The sequence below is a fragment of the Doryrhamphus excisus genome, linkage group LG16 (genome assembly GCF_037039965.1).
Source record: "Doryrhamphus excisus strain RoL-2023G ecotype Guam linkage group LG16, RoL_Dexc_Guam_v1.1, whole genome shotgun sequence".
NCBI lineage: Eukaryota > Metazoa > Chordata > Actinopteri > Syngnathiformes > Syngnathidae > Doryrhamphus > Doryrhamphus excisus.
This window is the reverse complement of record NC_136372.1, coordinates 2,788,207-2,808,751: the sequence shown is the minus strand read 5'-3', so window position 1 is coordinate 2,808,751 and position 20,545 is coordinate 2,788,207. Positions and strand designations below refer to the sequence as shown.

The 20,545-nt window shown below is 42.3% G+C and overlaps 1 protein-coding gene across 2 annotated transcripts in view; it reads right to left on the bottom strand.

Moving 5' to 3' along the window:
- srcin1a (SRC kinase signaling inhibitor 1a) overlaps positions 1-17,491 on the bottom strand; it is a 103,911-nt gene extending 86,420 nt beyond the window's left edge. For both annotated transcript variants that reach the window (XM_078797413.1, XM_078797415.1), the window contains exon 1: positions 16,971-17,491. In XM_078797413.1, the coding sequence (XP_078653539.1) occupies positions 16,971-16,992 (22 nt within the window). In that variant the 5' untranslated portion in view covers positions 16,993-17,491. The remainder of the gene's footprint in view (positions 1-16,970) is intronic.
- Between the last annotated feature and the right edge of the window lie 3,054 nt (positions 17,492-20,545).

The window sequence follows — 20,545 nt, the reverse complement described above, 5'->3', positions numbered from 1 at the left end:
AATATATAAACAAATAAAATAAATACAAAAAAGTTTTAAAAAATAATAATAAAAAAAGTGCTTCCTTTTGGAACTTTACTAAGAATGATTTGGAATGCATGAGAAAGTAGACCTCAAAGTGCAGGTGGTCATATAAATACAATGTGCATCTCCATCCATCTGTTTTCTATGCCACTGAGTATCGCGGGAGCCAATCCCGGCTGACTGGACCCTGGAGCTGGAGAGTAGTCAGTGTACAACTTGTATCATCATTATGCTTTGTTTATCGTAGTTAATTGCTTCCAGACCCTAGTTTGAGCCTCGAAAATATGGCGTTTAACACTATTAGAGCCCTCCAGACATGAAATAACACCCCTATAGTCACCTTTAGACTGTCATTCATTCATTTTCTAACGCTTATCCTCACAAGGGTCGTTGGGGGGGGGTGCTGGAGCCTATCCCAGCCGTCTTCGGGCGAGATGCGGGGTACACCCTGGACTGGTGGCCAGCCAATCACAGGGCACATATAGACAAACAACCATTCACACTCACATTCATACCTATGGACAATTTGGAGTCGCTAATTAGCCTAGCATGTTTTTGGAATGTGGGAGGAAATCCACGGAGAACATGCAAATTCCACACAGAGATGGCTCAAGGTGGGATCGAACTTGGGTCTCCTAGCTGTGGGGCATGTGTGCAAACCACTCGTCCACCGTGCAGCCCGGAAGTGCAAATTATTGTTGCATTTGATAACGAGCTGAGCTAAAACAGTAACACCATGTGCTTTGAAATAAGGTGCATCCTTTACTACATCATTTCCCAATGTGCACATACTGTAAACAAACCAAATATGGCAGGTCTACATAGTAAATGAGTGTTTTCACTGCAACCTTGAGGGATGCCAGACAGTCCACAAAGCTTGAAAACACACTGAAGGATGTTTATAAATAAGACTGACGACACCATAAGGCAAGAAAGTCCCTAAAAAACATTATTTCCAAGGTCATGCAAGCGGAATAAACACTTCAGCAATGAAAGCTTGCAGGGGGTAACAGAATGGGGGGGGGGGCTGTTTAGATAAAACAAACAAACACTCACTGAACTTGAAATGATGAATGTGTGAGGGCTGACGACAGGAGGGACGAAAAGGTACACAAAATGAGGAATGAACCTACTTAACCTCTATTTTTGTGTACCTTGTTGTAAAGTGAGACCATAGCGGCTATTTTAATATTAACAATGGCTACCTTCTTCTCACACTTTTATGTAAGCCGCAGGTTTCAAAAAGCCTTGAACTCCGATATGATATACCCGCAAGCAGAGCTGCGGGAGAAAAAAATCGATAAAGTTGGGTCAGTGTGAGTCTATTCACTGCTGGGGAAGAAAAAAAAAAAAAAAAAAAAACAGCACCATGCACATTTTTTTTAGGTAGTCATTACTTTCTTATTGATAACAAAGCTCTACCGAGTCCTTCTTTTGTTTTAAGGCTTCATCCCAAACAACAAATCAAATCAATTGGACTCCCTGTGATTAATCGGATTGCCTTGAGCGCTGCGACGCATGGCGCAAATGTCACGGAAACGACGCGTATCAAGGAAAAGAGAGGGTGAGAATCGAGAGACAAAGACGAAGTCACGCGTCGCTTCTCCTGGCGTTAACTCGAAGACGTGCAGCAGGTCTCATTAGCATGCAGCTTTGAATCATTCAAAAAAAAACATAGAAAACACAAAAAATAAAAATAAATTTTATTAAAAAAAATTATAAAAAATAAAAAAATGTAATAAATTTTTTATGAAAAAAAATATTTATAATATATAAAGATTATATATTATATATTTTACAAATATATAAAAAAATAAAATAAATACAAAAAAATAATAAAAAAGTGCTTCCTTTTGGAACTCTACTAAGAATGATTTGGAATGCATGAGAAAGTAGACCTCATATAAATACATGTGTACATGTAAATATGCCACACAAGCTAATGCTTATTGTTTGATTTATTTCGGACGTTCTTAACATGTCACACTAAGAAGCAAAAAAAAACAAGGCTGCCATTAATCCCCTTCGTATTCCAGCGAGAGAAGAGACGCTTTAAAACGAGCTGTTTACATGCGGCGTGTTTGGTGGGTTCAAGTGTACACAGAAAGCCACTACAAATCAAGCAACTGCGGCGTGCTCTGCGGAGACGCTAACCTATAACGAGGGCACCCCCCCCCCCACCCCGCTCATCAACGTCGGCCTAGCATCATATAAGAGAACGGGAACGATGTCTTGGCACCAAGGAGTGATTATCCCGGTCATGTTAAAGTGCGACCATTCATTGACAATGTTTGATTGATACTTTGGAGTGTCAATCAACCCCTAATAAAAAGGACAGACTCTTCATTAGGTACTGAATCTAATCAAGTGTAAAAAGAACCTCAATTTACCCCATGAATATTTAAGCATGTTTTATGTATGTTTTGCCTAAAATAAGCATTTTCAATAACAAAAACTAAATGAACTAACATACAAATACAAGGCATTAAGAAGATGCATTCAAGTGGTGAATGTAGTACTCTATATTGGTCACTAGGTGTCAGTAATTGTTCAGCAACACAAGCGCCAGGCCAAGAGACACAATAATAACATAATAATAATAATAATCATAATAATAACAAACAAACAAACTCTCCCAACATGACTATGTTAAAGTATGTCTCATTTAGGTAAAATATATCTGATTTTTTCTCTATTATATTGGCTAATACAAGTCCAAAGGTAACTATAGGGGTGTTATTTTATGTCTAGAGGGCTCTAATAGTGTTAAAAGCCATATTTACATACTTATCTAACTAGTAAAATATTCCATTTAGAAATAAGGAATCCGACGGTGGATGAGTGGTTAGCGCGCAGGGCTCATCGCTAGGAGACCCGAGTTCAATGTCCGTGCATGCATGGGTTTTCTCCGGGTACTCCGGTTTCCTACCACATTCCAAAAACATGCTAGGTTAATTAGCGACTCCAAATTGTCCATAGGTATGAATGTGAGTGTGAATGGTTGTTTGTCTATATGTGCCCTGTGATTGGCTGGCCACCAGTCCAGGGTGTACCCCGCCTCTCGCCCCAAGACAGCTGGGATAGGCTCCAGCAACCCCCGCGACCCTCGTGAGGAAAAAGCGGTAGAAAATGAATGAATGAATGAATGATTTTTTCTCTATTATATTGACTAATACAAGTCTAAAAGTAACTATAGGGGTGTTATTTTATGTCTAGGGGGCTCTAATAGTGTTAAAAGACATATTTACATACATATCTAACGAGTAAAATATTCCATTTATAAATAAGGAATCTTTCATCGCACTGCACGGTGGACGAGGGGTTAGCGCGCAGGGCTCACAGCTAGGAGACCCGAGTTCAATGTCCGTGCATGCGTGGGTTTTCTCCGGGTACTCCGGTTTCCGCCCACATTCCAAAAACATGCTAGGTTAATCAGCGAATCCAAATGTGAGTGTGAATGGTTGTTTGTCTATATGTGCCCTGTGATTGGCTGGCCACCGGCCCGGGGTGTATGCCGCCTCTCGCCTGAAGACAGCTGGGATAGGCTCCAGCACCCCCTGCGACCCTTGTGAGGATAAGCAGTAGAAAATAAATTAATGAAAGGTGACTATAGGGGTGTTATTTCTTGTCTAGAGAGCTCTAATAGTTTTAAACGCCATATTTTCGAGGCTCTAACTAGGGTCTACAACCAATTGATGATGATACAAGCTGCACACTGACTACTCTACAGTATATGCAGATTTACTTCCTGTGGAATTGTCCCTTGAGAAGACGCTAATCAAAGGTTTGCTGCTGTGGGATCCAGTAAAATCCACACAAGTCCACATCTCTCTTTTATCTTCTGCTTTAATACACCGTAGTGATTCATGCTGTCCGCCTCCCCAACTGCCACTTGTCATTACGGGACGTTTTAAGCCAGCACGGTAAAATGTCCACAAAGAGACCACATCGCCGAGACAAAACAAGGGAGAGAACATTTTTTCCACACTTTCACAAAGCCACCAAAAACACCGGAGAGCAATGCGCCCGCCATGAATATCTGAGGCACTGATACGGTGTGACAGGGCGTCAGCGCGGCTTGAGGGTGAGGAACCAATAAGACGTGATGATTGACGCCTGGAGAAGAGACACGAGTCAGGAAGGTGTGTCACATGTTTCGTAAAAGGCCACACGCGACACCGACGTCCGTGGGACCTTATGGCTTGGAGTTGACACGACCAAACAAACATCACCGCCATCGTTTGACTGCATGAGCAAACATGTGGAGGGCGGGGGGAAAACGGCGGACGGGGTTACGCTGGAAGCTCTCACATTACAGTACAGCGACGCTTCCTCGCCGCCATGCAAAAGTCGATGTGGATATTTCACCGTGACGGCCTTTGGCACAGCGATACGTGAGGGAGCGAGCTGCGGCCTGTAACTTCCTGGCCAAGCAGGAGAGCATCTGCCAACGAGCGAGCCCAGGAGGAAGTGCGATGCTTCTGGACGCCGGGACAAAAGGCTTGGATCGATAACACGCTCCCCGTAGCGCGGCTGGACTCGGAAGCCAATAAGCATAATTTTCCAGCATTTTGGAGGCTTTTTTTCCTCATTTACTACGTTGTTAGAGCAAGCTCTTGGCCCTGTTTGGTAGATTCATGATCAACACAAACCTTTAATAAGCAACTTTATTTTCTTTTAATCTACTCAATGAGTCTATTTTTATGGCCGTTACGACAACTGTTGTGTATAGCGAAACAGACTTGAGCGTATTGTGGAATTGGACACCTTTACGACACCGTTAAGTACAATGTGCGAGACTGCAAATGTGTTTTTTTTTTAGGGAACTACACGGCCTGAATGGTTTTAATGTGTCATTTTACGAGTGATTATCTGTATCAGTGAGCAATGACCCCAAAAGGGAGAAGGCTACGTCCACAGGTGTTATTGAGCTAGCGCCAGCACGGCGAATGAATGGGATGTTTTCTAATTCAAGGGGACGCCAACCTCAACGATTTAAGCCTTGACGCTACTTACAGTATGATGGGGTGTGGCTTTAAGACATGTTTACGCTTCAAATTCATTGTGCAGGAAGAAGTTTCCTTGACAGCTATCCTGAACTTTCCGTAGTTGTTGTCATTCCCGGCCACTTCCTAAAGAAGTAAAAAAAAAAAAAAAACACACTGTACCTGCCACTCACTCACATCAAAACACGCTATTATCGGCTTTACCCTGGCTTGCACTAATAGTGAGTCAGTATTTGTTTTGACACACAAACTATAGTGATGCTAAAGCTAACTTCATTCATTAATTAGCGCAATAAGCGGAACCCGCTAAATTCATTCATTCATTCACTACCGCTTATCCTCACGAGGGTCGCAGGGGGTGCTGGAGCCTATCCCAGCTGTGTTTGTGGGGAGAGGCGCGGTACACCCTGGACTGGTGGCCAGCCAATCACAGGGCACATATAGACAAACAACCATTCACACTCACATTCATACCTATGGACAATTTGGAGTCGCTAATTAACCTAGCATGTTTTTGGAATGTGGGAGGAAACCGGAATACCCGGAGAAAACCCACGCATGCACGGGGGGAACATGGAAATTAAGAGAATCAAACCCAGGTCTGTGTGGCCAACATGCTAACCACTTGTACATCGTGCGTCTATACCACAACATAAACATGAATTCATTAATTTTCTACCGCTTATCCTCACGAGGGTCGCAGTGGATGCTGGAGCCTATTCCAGCTGTCTTCGGGCGAGAGGCGGGGTACACCCTGGACTGGTGGCCAGCCAATCACAGGGCACATATAGACAAACAACCATTCACACTCACATTCATACCTATGGACAATTTGGAGTCGCTAATTAACCTAGCATGTTTTTGGAATGTGGGAGGAAACCGGAGTACCCGGAGAAAACCCACCCAAACTCCACACAGAGATGGCCGAGAGTGGAATTGAACTCAGGTCTCCTGGCTGTGAGCCCTGCGTGCTGCCATGCATTCATTCATTCATTTTCTACCGCTTTTCCTCACGAGGTTCACAGGGGGTGCTGGAGCCTATTCCAGCTGTCTTCGGGCGAGAGGCAGGGTACATCCTGGACTGGTGGCCAGCCAATCACAGGGCACATATAGACAAACAACCATTCACACTCACATTCATACCTATGGACAATTTGGAGTCGCTAATTAACCTAGCATGTTTTTGGAATGTGGGAGGAAACCGGAGTACCCGGAGAAAACCCACCCAAACTCCACACAGAGATGGCCGAGAGTGGAATTGAACTCAGGTCTCCTGGCTGTGAGCCCTGCGTGCTGCCATGCATTGATTCATTCATTCATTTTCTACCGCTTTTCCTCACAAGGTTCACAGGGGGTGCTGGAGCCTATTCCAGCTGTCTTCGGGCAAGAGGCCGGGTACACCCTGGACTGGTGGCCAGCCAATCACAGGGCACATATAGACAAACAACCATTCACACTCACATTCATACCTATGGACAATTTGGAGTCGCTAATTAACCTAGCATGTTTTTGGAATGTGGGAGGAAACCGGAGTAACTTGAGAAAACCCACCCAAAGTCCACACAAAGATGGCCGAGAGTGGAATTGAACTCGGGTCTCCTAGCTGTGAGCCCTGCGTGCCCACTACTCAGCTGGATCTGTACATAAATAGGCCGCACAAGTCAATAAGCCCCAGGTTTCCATGTTATAACATGGGATATTTCATAAAGACTTTTTAAATATATGATTTAATTAATGCCCCCCCCCAAAAAAAATACTAAACAGTGCAACATGTAATATGACTAGAAAAACAGCAGCCAACCAGAAAAGTCATTCATTGCTGTCCTACTGAATCACAATTCACAATTGAACAACCTCCAAATTCCTTCATCACACACTTTGTCAGTCTCCCTCTCGCTTTCATTGTTGCTGTTTGAGTCACTAGTCACTGCTCACTATTGAGACCACTAGCTCTGTGTTGCATTCTAAGTATGTGGCCATTTTGTTTGTGATAATTATTAGAGGTTTTGGACAAACAAGCCAGTCTGCAGCCCCGCCCGTTTAATGTATATGATATCAAGCGTTTATATCCGGGCTTTTAACCCCATCACATAATAACACGCCGCCAGCTCGCCACGTTTCCACGGCCGCGCGCAGTCAGCCTCCTGTTTCCTAGTAACGGCGGTCGGGGGGGGGGGGGGGGTAGGACATAGCACGTGCTCGACAAAGTTAGCTATCCCGTCAAAGGGGTTAATGAAGAAAAGCAAACATCCTGTAGATCTGTATTAGCCTCAAGACCAGAGCCGGGATTATTTCATTATTTTTACCCGCGGATCTGTCAGGCCTTTTCCCGTTCCACACTTACAGAAGAACCCCCCACGCCTGGAAGCACGTCGGGGGCCATCACTGGCGTTTATCTCGTGTGTGTGTTTGCGGCGCCGTGAGCCATAAACAAGCACCTCCACTAACGCAGAGAGCTGCTTGTCAGGCAGCGTTAAAACACACAGGGTGCTTCATTCTATCCACCAGAAGAAGAACAAACATCTTACGTTTGTATCTCCATCATTAACTTGCATCACAACAACGGTGTGACCTCAGTTTTGCCAAGTAGCCATTGTAGCGTTCCTAAAAAAAAAGCGGGAGGCAGATGGCGAGTATGGATGCCGCAACGATGCACACAACGACAAACACAATTCATTCATTCATTTTCTACCGCTTATCCTCACAAGGGTCGCAGTGGATTGCTGGAGCCTATCCCAGCTGTCTTCGGGCGAGAGGCGGCGTACACCTTACACAATGTTCCGTGGAAAGTGATTGTGGCGGACGCCTGATTGAAATTGACTTATTATCTCAAAATTCTGTGATTGGTCGTCTCCTGATGTCTGACTTTAACAAGCCGGGAGAGGACTTTGAATACAACACCAAAAGAAGAAAAAAAACCCCAAAAAACAAGAAACCAGAAGCTGAGTATCACAGCGGCATCACGCCCTTGCAGGAACCTTGGTAGCCATGACTTCAATAAGACTCCCGATACTGACTAAAGAAGGTCAAACAATATAGGCTGCTGAAAAGGATAACCAATGGATAAGATGACTTAGCTAACAAGCAGCAATAACAACAACGCTGAACGGGAATCATTCCCATCTCAGCAGGACTATATTTCTTCCGCCTGTCTTCCTCCGGTGTTGCACCCTGGCAGTGTTTCAAACACGTCAATGCCACACACGGGGCGTTACAGCCCTCGCTTTCCCATTAATGCATCAGAAGGAGGAGATGGATGCGGGGGCCGCTGGCTGATCGATGGCGAGGCGAGGAACACATCAAGCGCTGGATGAAGTAGAAAGGGATACAGGTCCATCTCAAGGGGGGGTGGGAAAACAACAAGGATGTGACCTTTTCATAGTCGCTGCCCTGATAGTTTGTGGCAGTCGGGTCGGGGCTCGGCCGTGGACTTCGCATGCAATGACGCCCCTGACACTGGAGATCAAGTCAAGCTAGACTGGGTGTTGAGTAGAAGTACTGCAAACGTTACATCTATATGTAAACAACACCTTCACAATGTAAGTACATGCGCTGTAGGATTCAGTGATTAAGGTCAACATAACAAAAAAAAGCTTAATTTTCACATTAAAAGTCATATTTCCCCCCTTGGTTTCCATGGTGATGGTGTTCGCTTGCCATTTTGGCCGGATTTCACGCACTATTTCCGGGTCCGCTGGAAGCCCCGGTTCTCGCCACACTCCCCTGCCCTCTGTGGAGCATGGCCGGGCACGCTTCCAGGCGGAACACCTCGCCGTTTTGGCTGGATTTAATGGGACACATGCTCCGAGCAGGCGGGGTGCTGCTCTGGAGGTCAGAAGAAGAAGATGCCTCCTCTGCCCATCTTTGTAACCACTTCCCGAAATCGCTATTTCGAAGAACGCCGCTGTTATGCGGCGTTTTTGCTGATTTCACTTGAGTTTTAGCTACAAACTCGCCAGCTGCCCATACCCTTGTCACTTTGAGCCGGTGATGACAGCAACCGAACGTGATGTCACAGCAGCCCATGAATAAGATATAAAATAATATATATATATATATATATATATATATATATAAATAAAATAAAAAAACCTGCAACAAGACTGAATAAGCCCATGAATAAGATATAAAATAATATATATTTATTATAAATATTTATATATATAAATAAATAATATAATAAAATAAAACCTGCAACAAGACTGAATAAGCCTATGAATAAGATATATATATATATATATATATATATATATATATATATATAAATAAAATAAAAAAAACCTGCAACAAGACTGAATAAGCCCATGAATAAGATATAAAATAATATATATTTATTATAAATATTTATATATATAAATAAATAAATATAATAAAAAATATAATAAAATAAAACCTGCAACAAGACTGAATAAGCCTATGAATAAGATATATATATATATATATATATATATATAAATAAAATAAAAAAAACCTGCAACAAGACTGAATAAGCCCATGAATAAGATATAAAATAATATATATTTATTATAAATATTTATATATATAAATAAATAAATATAATAAAATAAAACCTGCAACAAGACTGAATAAGCCTATGAATAAGATATATATATATATATATATATATATATAAAATAAAAATAATAAAATAAAACCTGCAACAAGACTGAATAAGCCCATGAATAAGATATAAAATAATATATATTTATTATAAATATATATATATATATATATATATATATATATATATATATAAATAAAATAAAATAAAATAAAATAAAATAATAAAACCTGCAACAAGACTGAATAAGCCCATGAATAAGATATAAAATAATATATTATAAATATTTATATATATAAATAAATAAATATAATAAAATAAAACCTGCAACAAGACTGAATAAGCCTATGAATAAGATATAAAACTATTTATATTTATAAATATATATATATATATATATATATATAAATTTAAAAAAATAAAAATAATAAAATAAAATAAGAAAAATTATAAAAATAAGATATAAAATAAAACCTGCAACCAGACTGAATTGTATGTTTTCCTTGTCACGGCTCTGTAATGGTGTAGAGGAGTTATTAAGTAGTGTTTGTGTAATTGTGCTAAGCAACAACAAACACTTAATGTAATTGGGCCGTCTCATTAAACCAACAACACCTAATAAACACCTAATGTGTCACTTTTAGCGATTGGTGATTTTGTCAAAACCAAAAAAATATACCCAAAAAGGTTCATTTATACGATATATCCGATATAAGATCATTCAGTCCTGTCGACTCATTAGAAGCTAGTTACGTTAAAATGAAACATGTAATGCTTTGGCGTTTTGCTGCATAGACAAGGCGTACACACATGTGTCAAGTATCGATCTGTGCATAAATAAGGGCCATGGCGGACATTTAAAAGCTGACGGCGACAGCGCGGATATCGTAAATCCTCTCCAAAGGCCCAGAGGCGACCCAGACACTAGGATGGTAAATTTGTAAAGCGATACTTCATCAGCGTCACTCTAGGGATTTCAGGTTACGGGTCTGATGAATCAAGCCAGACAAGCGAGAGAGGGCAGGAGTCACGCGGAGAGGAAGGTTAAAACACTGTGGTGACGGCGAACCAGCGGGTCCGACCGAGGCCAGATCCAGAACAGGACGAGTGATAAGTTGGATCCGGTGAAGAGCAGAAGGAGGCTAATCTGCCCCAGAATCATCAGCGCCTGTGTGCCGCTTGCTTTGTATTCCTGCCAGAGCATCTGGGGAATGAAAATCAGAGTTGATAAGGGGAGAACGTAGGAGGGAAGCATTGGGAGGCAAAAAGGAAAACTATTACCGCTTCTGCCAGCGCCTCGCAAAGCGCCCGCCAGGCTCATTTCCTCCAAAAGTGGCGCTTGCCTCTGCGCTCTTTGTTCTCAGAGGCATTTTAGGGAACACTCAAATCTCCCTACTCGGCTCGATTTGTGCGGGGAGCACAAAGGCCAGGAAGTAGTCATGGACCAGGTGAGCGAAAGCATGTGAACACGCGTTGCCACACGGACCAATATTACATTGCTCTGCCAGTCTTTACACCACAGACACTCCACAGTAGCCATGTTTTTACATGACCAGTTTTTCTCTTTCCGAATGACCTTTCGGGAAACAATGGTATCCATAGAAAGGAATATTCCAATTTGCGTTGTCTACATGCGCCATGAAAATCAACCAGAATAGTCAATGGGTCATGTGCGGTAAAACGTAAACATCAACATCACGTGATACCGACTTTTTTTCCGAGTTTTTCTTTCACTTGTTGGAATAACTTTTTCGTCTGTCCAGTCTTGAAATTTAGTTTGAATCAAAAACAAACTTTGCTTAGAAGTCCAATGCCGATTGCTGGCCTCCATTTTTAAAAGTGAAGAACGTCTGGATCTGCGTGTTGCGTCATATCTGAGCATGCGCTGAAAGAACGCACCCGGGAACAGGAAAAGATCAAATTCAATCTTGCTAATATTTTATCATTAAACTCAGGACATGTTTTATATACACATATATTTTCTTTTTTTAATAAAACTGCACTTGTGAATAAAGTATAGAAGGGTTTAGATCAGGGGTGGGCAAACTACGGCCCGGGGGCCACATCCGGCCCGCCAAGTGTTTGAATACGGCCCGCCCAAGCACATAATAATAATAATAATAATAATAATAATAATAATATTGGATTATTATAATTATTATTAGAACTATTATGATTATTATAATTATTATATTATGCTAATTGTTATATTAATTATATATAATACTATTGTTATATTTGCATATTTGACATAATAATAATATAATAATTATTATTTAAATTTTATTGTAATTATTATAATATTTTATTATTTTTAAAATATTTAAATATAAATATAAAATAATAAATAATAATAGCAGATTGCATGACAATTTTACAGATACAATAATACCAGGTGGACTGTTACGTGTAAAATATATAGTCTGCCCCCCCCCCCCCCCCCCCGTAAATTTTGTCATATCAAGCGAGTCAAAAAGTTTGCCCACCCCTGGTTTAGATGCACACGAAAGCTGCTTGCCAACCGCCAATAAACAACAGAAGAAGAAAAACACCAGGAAGAAGAAGGCACCCTGACAACTTTCCGTTACAAGATACCTCAATCGGATTGGTTAAAGGAATATTCCATCCCGGTTCAATTCTTTCCATTTGAACAAATATACCAAATGCAATTGGAATATTTGGGTTCCATGTAAACTATTGACATAATATTTGCAAAAATGATTAATAAATGTTAATTATAAAAAGTGATATTGGATAATTCCTCACGGCACATCTGACTGTTTCTCAAGGTACACTAATGTGCCCGCCGCACAGTGGTTGAAAATCACTGTTATAAGCAGTCCAAAGGTGCAAACATACAATATTAGGCATGATGACATAAACTGCTAAAGCTAAATCCACCCAACATGAGAGGAAAGGTGATGGACTGCCTTAACTAACCCAATCCAAAACTACAAATTTAGTCTAATTAACTTTTTTTGAAAGGCTAATTTGTCTCCTACAGCGATCAGGTCCATCTAGAAAAAAATGATTAAATATCAATCAAATATGAACGTAATGAATCAGAACAGATTGCTGCGACTTTGCGTTTCAACTTAATGATGCTTTCTGTCACGACATACTCAGCGCTGTACATTTTAAGGACGCTAAACAAGAAAAATGGCCGAGGTGATGTTGATGCTAGTCCTGACAAGGCGTCTAAATCATGCATTATTTGTCTTGTCATGACAGTTGAGCGCGTATATCAAGACTTGTACCCCCCTCGGAGGTGCAGCGCGGGATCTTTGATAAATGTATGTAATATTTAAACTAGTTAATCATTAACGACCTTGAGATCTTAGTACTCCGAGAGAGAGAGAGACAGGTCTCTCAAGAAGAAAGCTGAAATTTGATTTCACAAACGCTGATAAGATAAGACATTCCACGGCACTGTATCTTAATGAAGTGTTTTAGATGTACGGTGTGGAATTGAGGCAGGCAGACACAGGCGGCCGCCAGGACAAGGACACTGTGAAGCAAACCTCCAATTTGCACAGAACAAAAACAAAAAAAAAAGATGTTTTCCCACAATTCCAAGCAAAAAGCACACAAGTGGAACCTTGCTGATGTGTCAATATTGAACTGATTTACTTAGAACCGCTTCCATCTCCCAAGAAGGGTCAATTTTGAAAAAGAAACAGAGAGAGGTGTCATCGCCGCATGCCCGTGAAACATTGCATCATCGCCAGCCAATCACACGGCGGGACTTGTGGGTCTTTGTGAGACGCTCGCGGACCCGCCGGAACGAGGAGCAGGTGCACGGGCGGAAATAACGACAATAATGATTGTACAAACACGCTAGCGTCTTACAGGGTGCACGTCTACCTGAAACTCTAACATAATAATAATAATAATAATAATAATAATAATAATAATAATAATAATGTGAGAGATAAGCGCTTTGCAAACCAACTGGTTCTGCAACTATTCTTCATAGCGAAACTGTTGTCGTCCCGCTGTCGACGGCTAATTGACGAGGCTGCAAACAAGCGAGGTCGCTCTATTTATAATTAGATTCCAACAAATGAGAGTCATTTAAGCAATCGGCGGGCGAGTACGGCAAACTTTTAATTGGTTTGGCTATTGCACGACGGCGCAAAACACATAAAGTTGGGTACAAAATACAAACACAAATAACATTTACAAGGTATTCAATTAAAGATATGTTATGGAACCAAACTGCATCATAACTTATGTAGGTACACTGGTATATTGGCCAGCAATGTTTATTTAGTCAGGCATTAATGAGGAGTAAGGCGTTTATTGGAACAACACATGAGCGGGGTGTTATTAGATGTCATGGTACAGTAATTATAACCTCCGAGTGGCACTGTTGTTATTGGTATTCTTGAAGGGGGCATCAAAATTGGCAGGCGATTATGTGGGGTAAGGCATTTAATAACACATTGGAGGCCTCAGATAGTATCATAGTATATCAATACATACGTAGTACGGCAATACTGAATGAAACCACTTGTTATTGTGTTGGGGAAATAGGGAGGGAAAAGGAAGGCATTTATTTATGAGGGGTAAGGCACCTACTGCCATGGCACATTGGCGGTATCAGATGTCCGGGTAAAGGTAATATCAACTTAGAGTGGCACCATGTATTATTTGTTATTGTTTTTCATGAGAGAGGCATATATTTTGGACGGGCGATAATAAGAGGTAAGGTGTTTCTTACCACGACACAGTTGCGGTATCCGATGACATACTGGAGCAAAACTAATACTCAGTACCACAACCTCTTATTGTTTTTTTTCTGAATTCTGAATAGGCATCTATTGGGGAAGACATTTATGAGAGGTAAGGTATTTACTGCCATGACACATTGAAGGCATCAGATGTGATTGTAGAAGGTACATAGTAAAAGGTACATACATAGTTATGCTATTTCTTTCATGGGAGATGCAAGAACACATTTATTTGAGCAGGTGTTTATGAGAGGTAAGGCATTTATTATTATTATTGTTTAATAGCATCACCTGTTATTGCGTTGGTGAAGTGGAGAGGGGAAAGAAAGGCTTCTATTGGGCAGGCGGTTCAACTTAGGCATGGCATTTATAAGAGTTGAGGCTGTTATTTGAGGAAATACGGTACATCAAAGTGACGTATGCTATGCAGCGTAGCAACACATCAGTATGCAGCCGCCAAAACAGGCATGTGAAAGCGTCAGTGTGGGATAGGATAGAGAGATTCCAAGGAAGATGAACGAGGAAGGTTAGCGGGATCAGTCGCCTGTGGACAATGGCGTCTTCATGGTAAGTATGCGCCGACGCTGGCTTTAATGCTCGACTCGGCTTAAGCTATTCCTGCGGTTGAGCCTCGTAGTGTGAAGTCTAATGGGCTTACACCGCCGCTTCCATCGGCTGGCTCACAAGCCACTGTTGTGCATGCGGATTAGCCACGTTTAACTTAAATAATTGTCTTTAATTGCCACCAGTGGCGATTCCACTACGGATCAACAGAGCCGGACATTACTGTTTGATCGAATTAGCTTAATATTTCCAAATAAAGCTCACTGCAACCATGAGCTAAATGCGTTGTGATGTACCCAAGGATTTAACGCAATAAAGCGTGAAATCACATCATCACAGACATGCAAAAGGTCCAAATAGTCCAAACTCTACCATCACCTGAGATACTTCCTGCATGAATGAGAATAAGCCAAAAGGTGCTTCCCGCTGAGGCTAGAATCAAAAGATTTTAGGGCCTTTGAGCGCTTCCACGCTTCCAAAAGAATGACCTCATTTGAGCAACACTTGCTCTCCGGGGAGAGAATTATGTCTCCACAAACGAGGCCCTCAGCGTCACTACACCGCTCACCACTTCCAGCTTTTCTTATTTTTGGGTTCTTGTAAACTTCCTTTCAGTTCTTCCTCCATCTATCATCTCCTCCCTCGGGCTGCCAGCTCCAGCTTTCCACACAGTCCCCCCCCAAATGACGTCCGAGTGCAAAGAGAAGTGGCTTCATCTCAGCACGCCGAGGTGTTGTTCTTTACTTTAACGCCCCCCCAGACAGAGCACACCCCTTGATGCATTTATCACCAATGTCCTTATAAAGGGGTAGCGGATTATTGACGTCCAACTAAGAACCGCAAGTCGAATTCACTAGAATTTTTATGTCCAAGAAGCGCAGAAGCGCAGAAGCGCAGACAGGGCTCTGTACATTTAAAAACAAAAATGACTTGCCTGTGGGGAATCCTTAAGGTGAGAACTACTTGCCCCATGTAAAATGAAAAAACTGCCATAATGATATCAGTTTTTGGTGTTTTTCCTTTAGAAGTTGTTGAAGAATTAGACCATGTTGGCGGGGACGCCATGATAGATGTTTTCGCAGTCAAACGATCGCTGATTGGTCGATCGCGAACAAGAACATGTGTGGGTAGAATGCGGACCGCGGTTTAAATAAACGATTCTGATTGGTCCATTTCAAGATTTGCAATATTGGTTTGCAAATTACCATCGGAATTACGCAGTCCGTGTTTAGACCAACACCCAACAAGAACCGCAAAAAAAAAAAACTCTTGGAAGTATGGCATGCCAAAGTGCATGGAATATCGGGAATATCACCGATTGGATTTGCCCGAATTTTGTTTTAACTTGCCCCGGGCCATCGGTAAATCGTTATAGTCGCAGACCTTCTTGGGAGGGCATACAGAGGACCACTAATATAGTGAACAGTGATGACTTTACCTAAAAGTCATCATAAGTCAAGTCATGGCGACGTTATCGCTACTAGTGCACAGTTTTGTGGTAAGAACCCGAGCAGATCTCGTCCGGTCTCACTAGCTAACCACATACAGCAACCTTCAGGGAGGTAAGAGAAAATACTCAGACCTCCACTCGGCGTTCTTACTGGAACACCCACTGAGTATTTGGCCAAAAGTAAAAGGACAAAAAGGTAAAAGTAGCAGTACCGTAGTATCAGGATGTTGACCTATCCCGCCCCCTTCCTCTCATCACACCCTGAAATTATAGTACATCCGTTCCACTGAATGTCCTTCACATCACAACCTCCGGTGTGACACACCTGCACATACACACCCCACTACCTCCACCTGCTTCACTCATGGTTCCTGTGCATCCAGTACACACACACACGCATACCCAAGCACCTCTAACCCTCAGCGGGGGTTCCCGTCTTCACGCGCAACACCTGACATGGAGCATCCAGCATCACTCTCCTCCGGCACGGCCCAACCCCCATCTTGCACGGCGGAGTGTGACAGTCAGCAGGTTGGTTTCTCTCGCTCTCTCTACACACACACACACACACACACACACACACGCACACAGAGAATAGTATAGTATAAGGAGAAGGAGAAGGATTGACATGCCTTGGGATGGTGCATTGCCCATGCTGCGTCAAGGAGCGCTGCAGCCGTGACAGTGATCTTGTTTCCCTTCCTCTGTCCTCCTCCTCCTCCCTCCTCCACGTAAAGGTCGCTCCTTTTCCTGGCGCCGGTCTCCCGTTCCTGTTCCCTGCTCCCTGCTCCTACTCCCGCTTCCTTCCCTTTTGTCCCTTAGCCCTCGCTCGGACTACCTTCCTCCCCTTTGGCGAGATGGCCGCAGTCCAGCGGCGGGCGCTCCCGACGGCAACTGAGCGTGTGTGTGTGTGTGTGTGTGTGTGTGGCTGCCGGCACGTGTGTGTTTGTGCATGTGTGTGTGTGAGAGAGGGAGCAGTCGGGTGGGAGGGGGAGGGAGGGAGAGAGAGTGATAGAGAGTGAGAATGAGAGGAGGAAGAAGAGGAGGAGGAGGAGAAGCCTTGGGAGAGGGTGCATGCCGGTGCACGGAGGCTCAGCACACAGCTCGCAAAGGAAGCACAAATGTTGATAAATTCACACGTCCTCTCTCACTGAATCACACCCCCCCCCCACACTCCCACTACCGCCGCCACCACCACCACATTAAACATTGTACTTTCTCTCTTAAAGACACAGGCGTCACTGATACACACCACAATGGATCAGAAGAAACCATTCACTGCTAATATAAGATCATCAATAAGGACACTGTTGAACATATTTAAAGGCATAAGTCAATAATTATTATTATAAGTAATTATATCATGATTGTATATTACAAGAACGGTTCATTAAATATGTACACAGTTTTTTTAATTCTAAAAATACATATTGCACTGCAATACATCATATATGAGGTTATGATAATAAAGGTTCCAGTCACAGCATTAACTATGTATCTTATCAATATTTACATTTTTATTTCCTGATTGGATCTTCATGTGAAAGCACCCCTTTTTGGAAAAGCCTACAGAATTATTAATTATTATTAATAACTGTTAATATTGAACTCTAATTGATGAATTACCTTTTATTCCTTCGCTTATGAGATTCATTTTCCGGTAATTATTTAGACATGGATTTGGTTATTCATAATATTATTATTAAGACGAGAAAAACAGCTACTTATTTTATTGAATATAATTATATTGCTGTATTATCATCATCATCTTAATGTGAGTAACAATCACATTATTATGCCATTTGACAATGAACCTATTTGAACCTTTTTAACCGATTTTATATCTGATTCGGCAGAAAAGACTAAGCAAATTGTGCATTTTCCCCGCAGAGATATTTTCATTTTGAGAATAATCCTTCTTAATCCTAATCCTAACATAAAATAATATGAAATGCTTTGTGACAAATAGCAACTGGTGTCAGGTTGAGATTGAATCAACAACAGCGCCTCTACTGGTTGCAGCCAAGTATTGCACTCCATTGCTTTAAAAAACATCATTAATAAACAATTAATTCCACAGTATTAACGACACTCTTTCTGATTTGATGAATTATTATGACCCCTCCCACACACCCACTATCAGGTCTTGTGAGGGGCAATATTTAAAGTATCTTCTTTCCCAGGAATGGGTGCCGAGGAAGGCTAGCCCTTGAGGGAGGTAAACAAAGAGCAAACACTTGACATATCCTCACGTGACAACATCGACTAATAACGAGGCAGCGTCGGGAGCCCCGAAGGCAACGATTGGCATGGCAACCGGCGCGTGACGGCTGGGTGACCTCGCCGTCTCCGTGGCCTGCCCATATCTGGGGTGCGCGCACTCGCAAGCATCGATTATTATACTCGTTATAATCCAAGCGTAGCGAATGCTGCATCAGCTTGTTGGAAGAAAATGCAATGAAGGAAGGGAAATCTATAATGACAGCAGTCAAGGGCACTATGGGAGTGGACGAAACATTAGGTACGTTGTTATTGGAAATGTAGGTGTTCCTAATCATGTGTCCAGTAGGTGTCACAGGGATGCAAATGGGCATAATAAACAATAAACACAACATATCATCATAATTTTTTGTTTCTTTGAGGTAAATAAGTGCAGACGATTTAAGTCTAACGGCCGACAAACAAGTCAAAAGCGAAAGTGAAATGTCAGGAGATTGACAGATAAAAGCAGAGAGCCTATTCATGATGAGAGGGCATGAATAATGTATAGCCGCTGCGCATAACTTACACAACCAGTTTGTCCAGCAGGTCCAGCTGGTCCACAGGCATCCACCAGTCAGTCAGCGTGGGGGCCGTCCGCCCCAGAAAGTAGGACACGCCGACAAGCTCCTGCAATGATATTTCTGATATAAAAAAAATATTGCAATGGTGTAATAAGTGACTGTGTAGGATGGTATCAGTCATAAATTAGCACCAATAATGCCTAGAGGGGGGCATCTTGGCCGGCGGTCCCGTGGGTGACGAGCAAAATGGCGCAGAGGCAAATGCAAATTTCCCAGTGATAAAATGGGATTAACTTCATAATGAAGCGGCTAACAAGAACAAAATGCTGCTTTTCCGAGTGTAGTTTGCTTACACGCCCGTTGAGGGATTTTTATTGGTCCATTTCATGGGATGTAAAGCACGCTGACACCGAACATACACAGGTGATAACGGCTTTATATACCGCTGTTGGGAGGCTGTATTTCATGCTGGGTAGCAAAAATGAAAAGCCTACACACATATATACAGTATATGATGTGACGCATATTCAAAACTGATCACTATTTGACCAGGAAACACCAGGGAACCTCAAATATAATACAAACAGCACATAAAAACATAACACACTATACCATAAGGCATACAAGTAGCAATAAGAGAATAAAAGCAATTAAAATTAGAGATATTTGATGATTAATCGATTATTCAATTAATCTACAACTATTTGGCATCTGATTAATCTTTTTTTATTTGCATTAATCATCTTTGAGCTTGGGCTGCACGGTGTTTAAGTGGTTAGCACACAGGCCTCGCAGCTAGAAGACCCGAGTTTGATTCCACCTCTCTGTGTGGAGTTTGCATGTTCTCCCCGTGCATGCGTGGGTTAGGGTTAGGGTTAATTAGCGACTCCAAATTGTCCATAGGTATGAATGTGAGTGTGAATGGTTGTTTGTCTATATGTGCCCTGTGATTGGCTGGCCACCAGTCCGGGGTGTACCCCGCCTCTCCCCCCTGAAGACAGCTGGGATAGGCTCCAGCAACCCCCGCGACCCTCGTGAGGAAAAGCGGTAGAAAATGAATTAATCTTTGAGCTTGGGCTGCACGGTGTTTAAGTGGTTACCATACAGGCCTTGCAGCTAGAAGACACGAGTTTGATTCCGCCTCTATGTGTGGAGTTTGCATGTTCTCCCCGTGCATGCGTGGGTTTTTTTTTCCGGGTACTCCGGTTTCCTCCTACATTCCAAAAATATGCTAGGTTAATTAGCAACTCCAAATTATCCATAGGTATGAATGTGAGTGTGAATGGTTGTTTGTCTATATGTGCCCTGTGATTGGCTGGCCACCAGTCCAGGGTGTACCCCGCCTCTCCCCCCGGAAGACAGCTGGGATAGTCTCCAGCACAACTGCGACCCTCTTCGAGCCTTGCTGACATGGATTGTTAGGG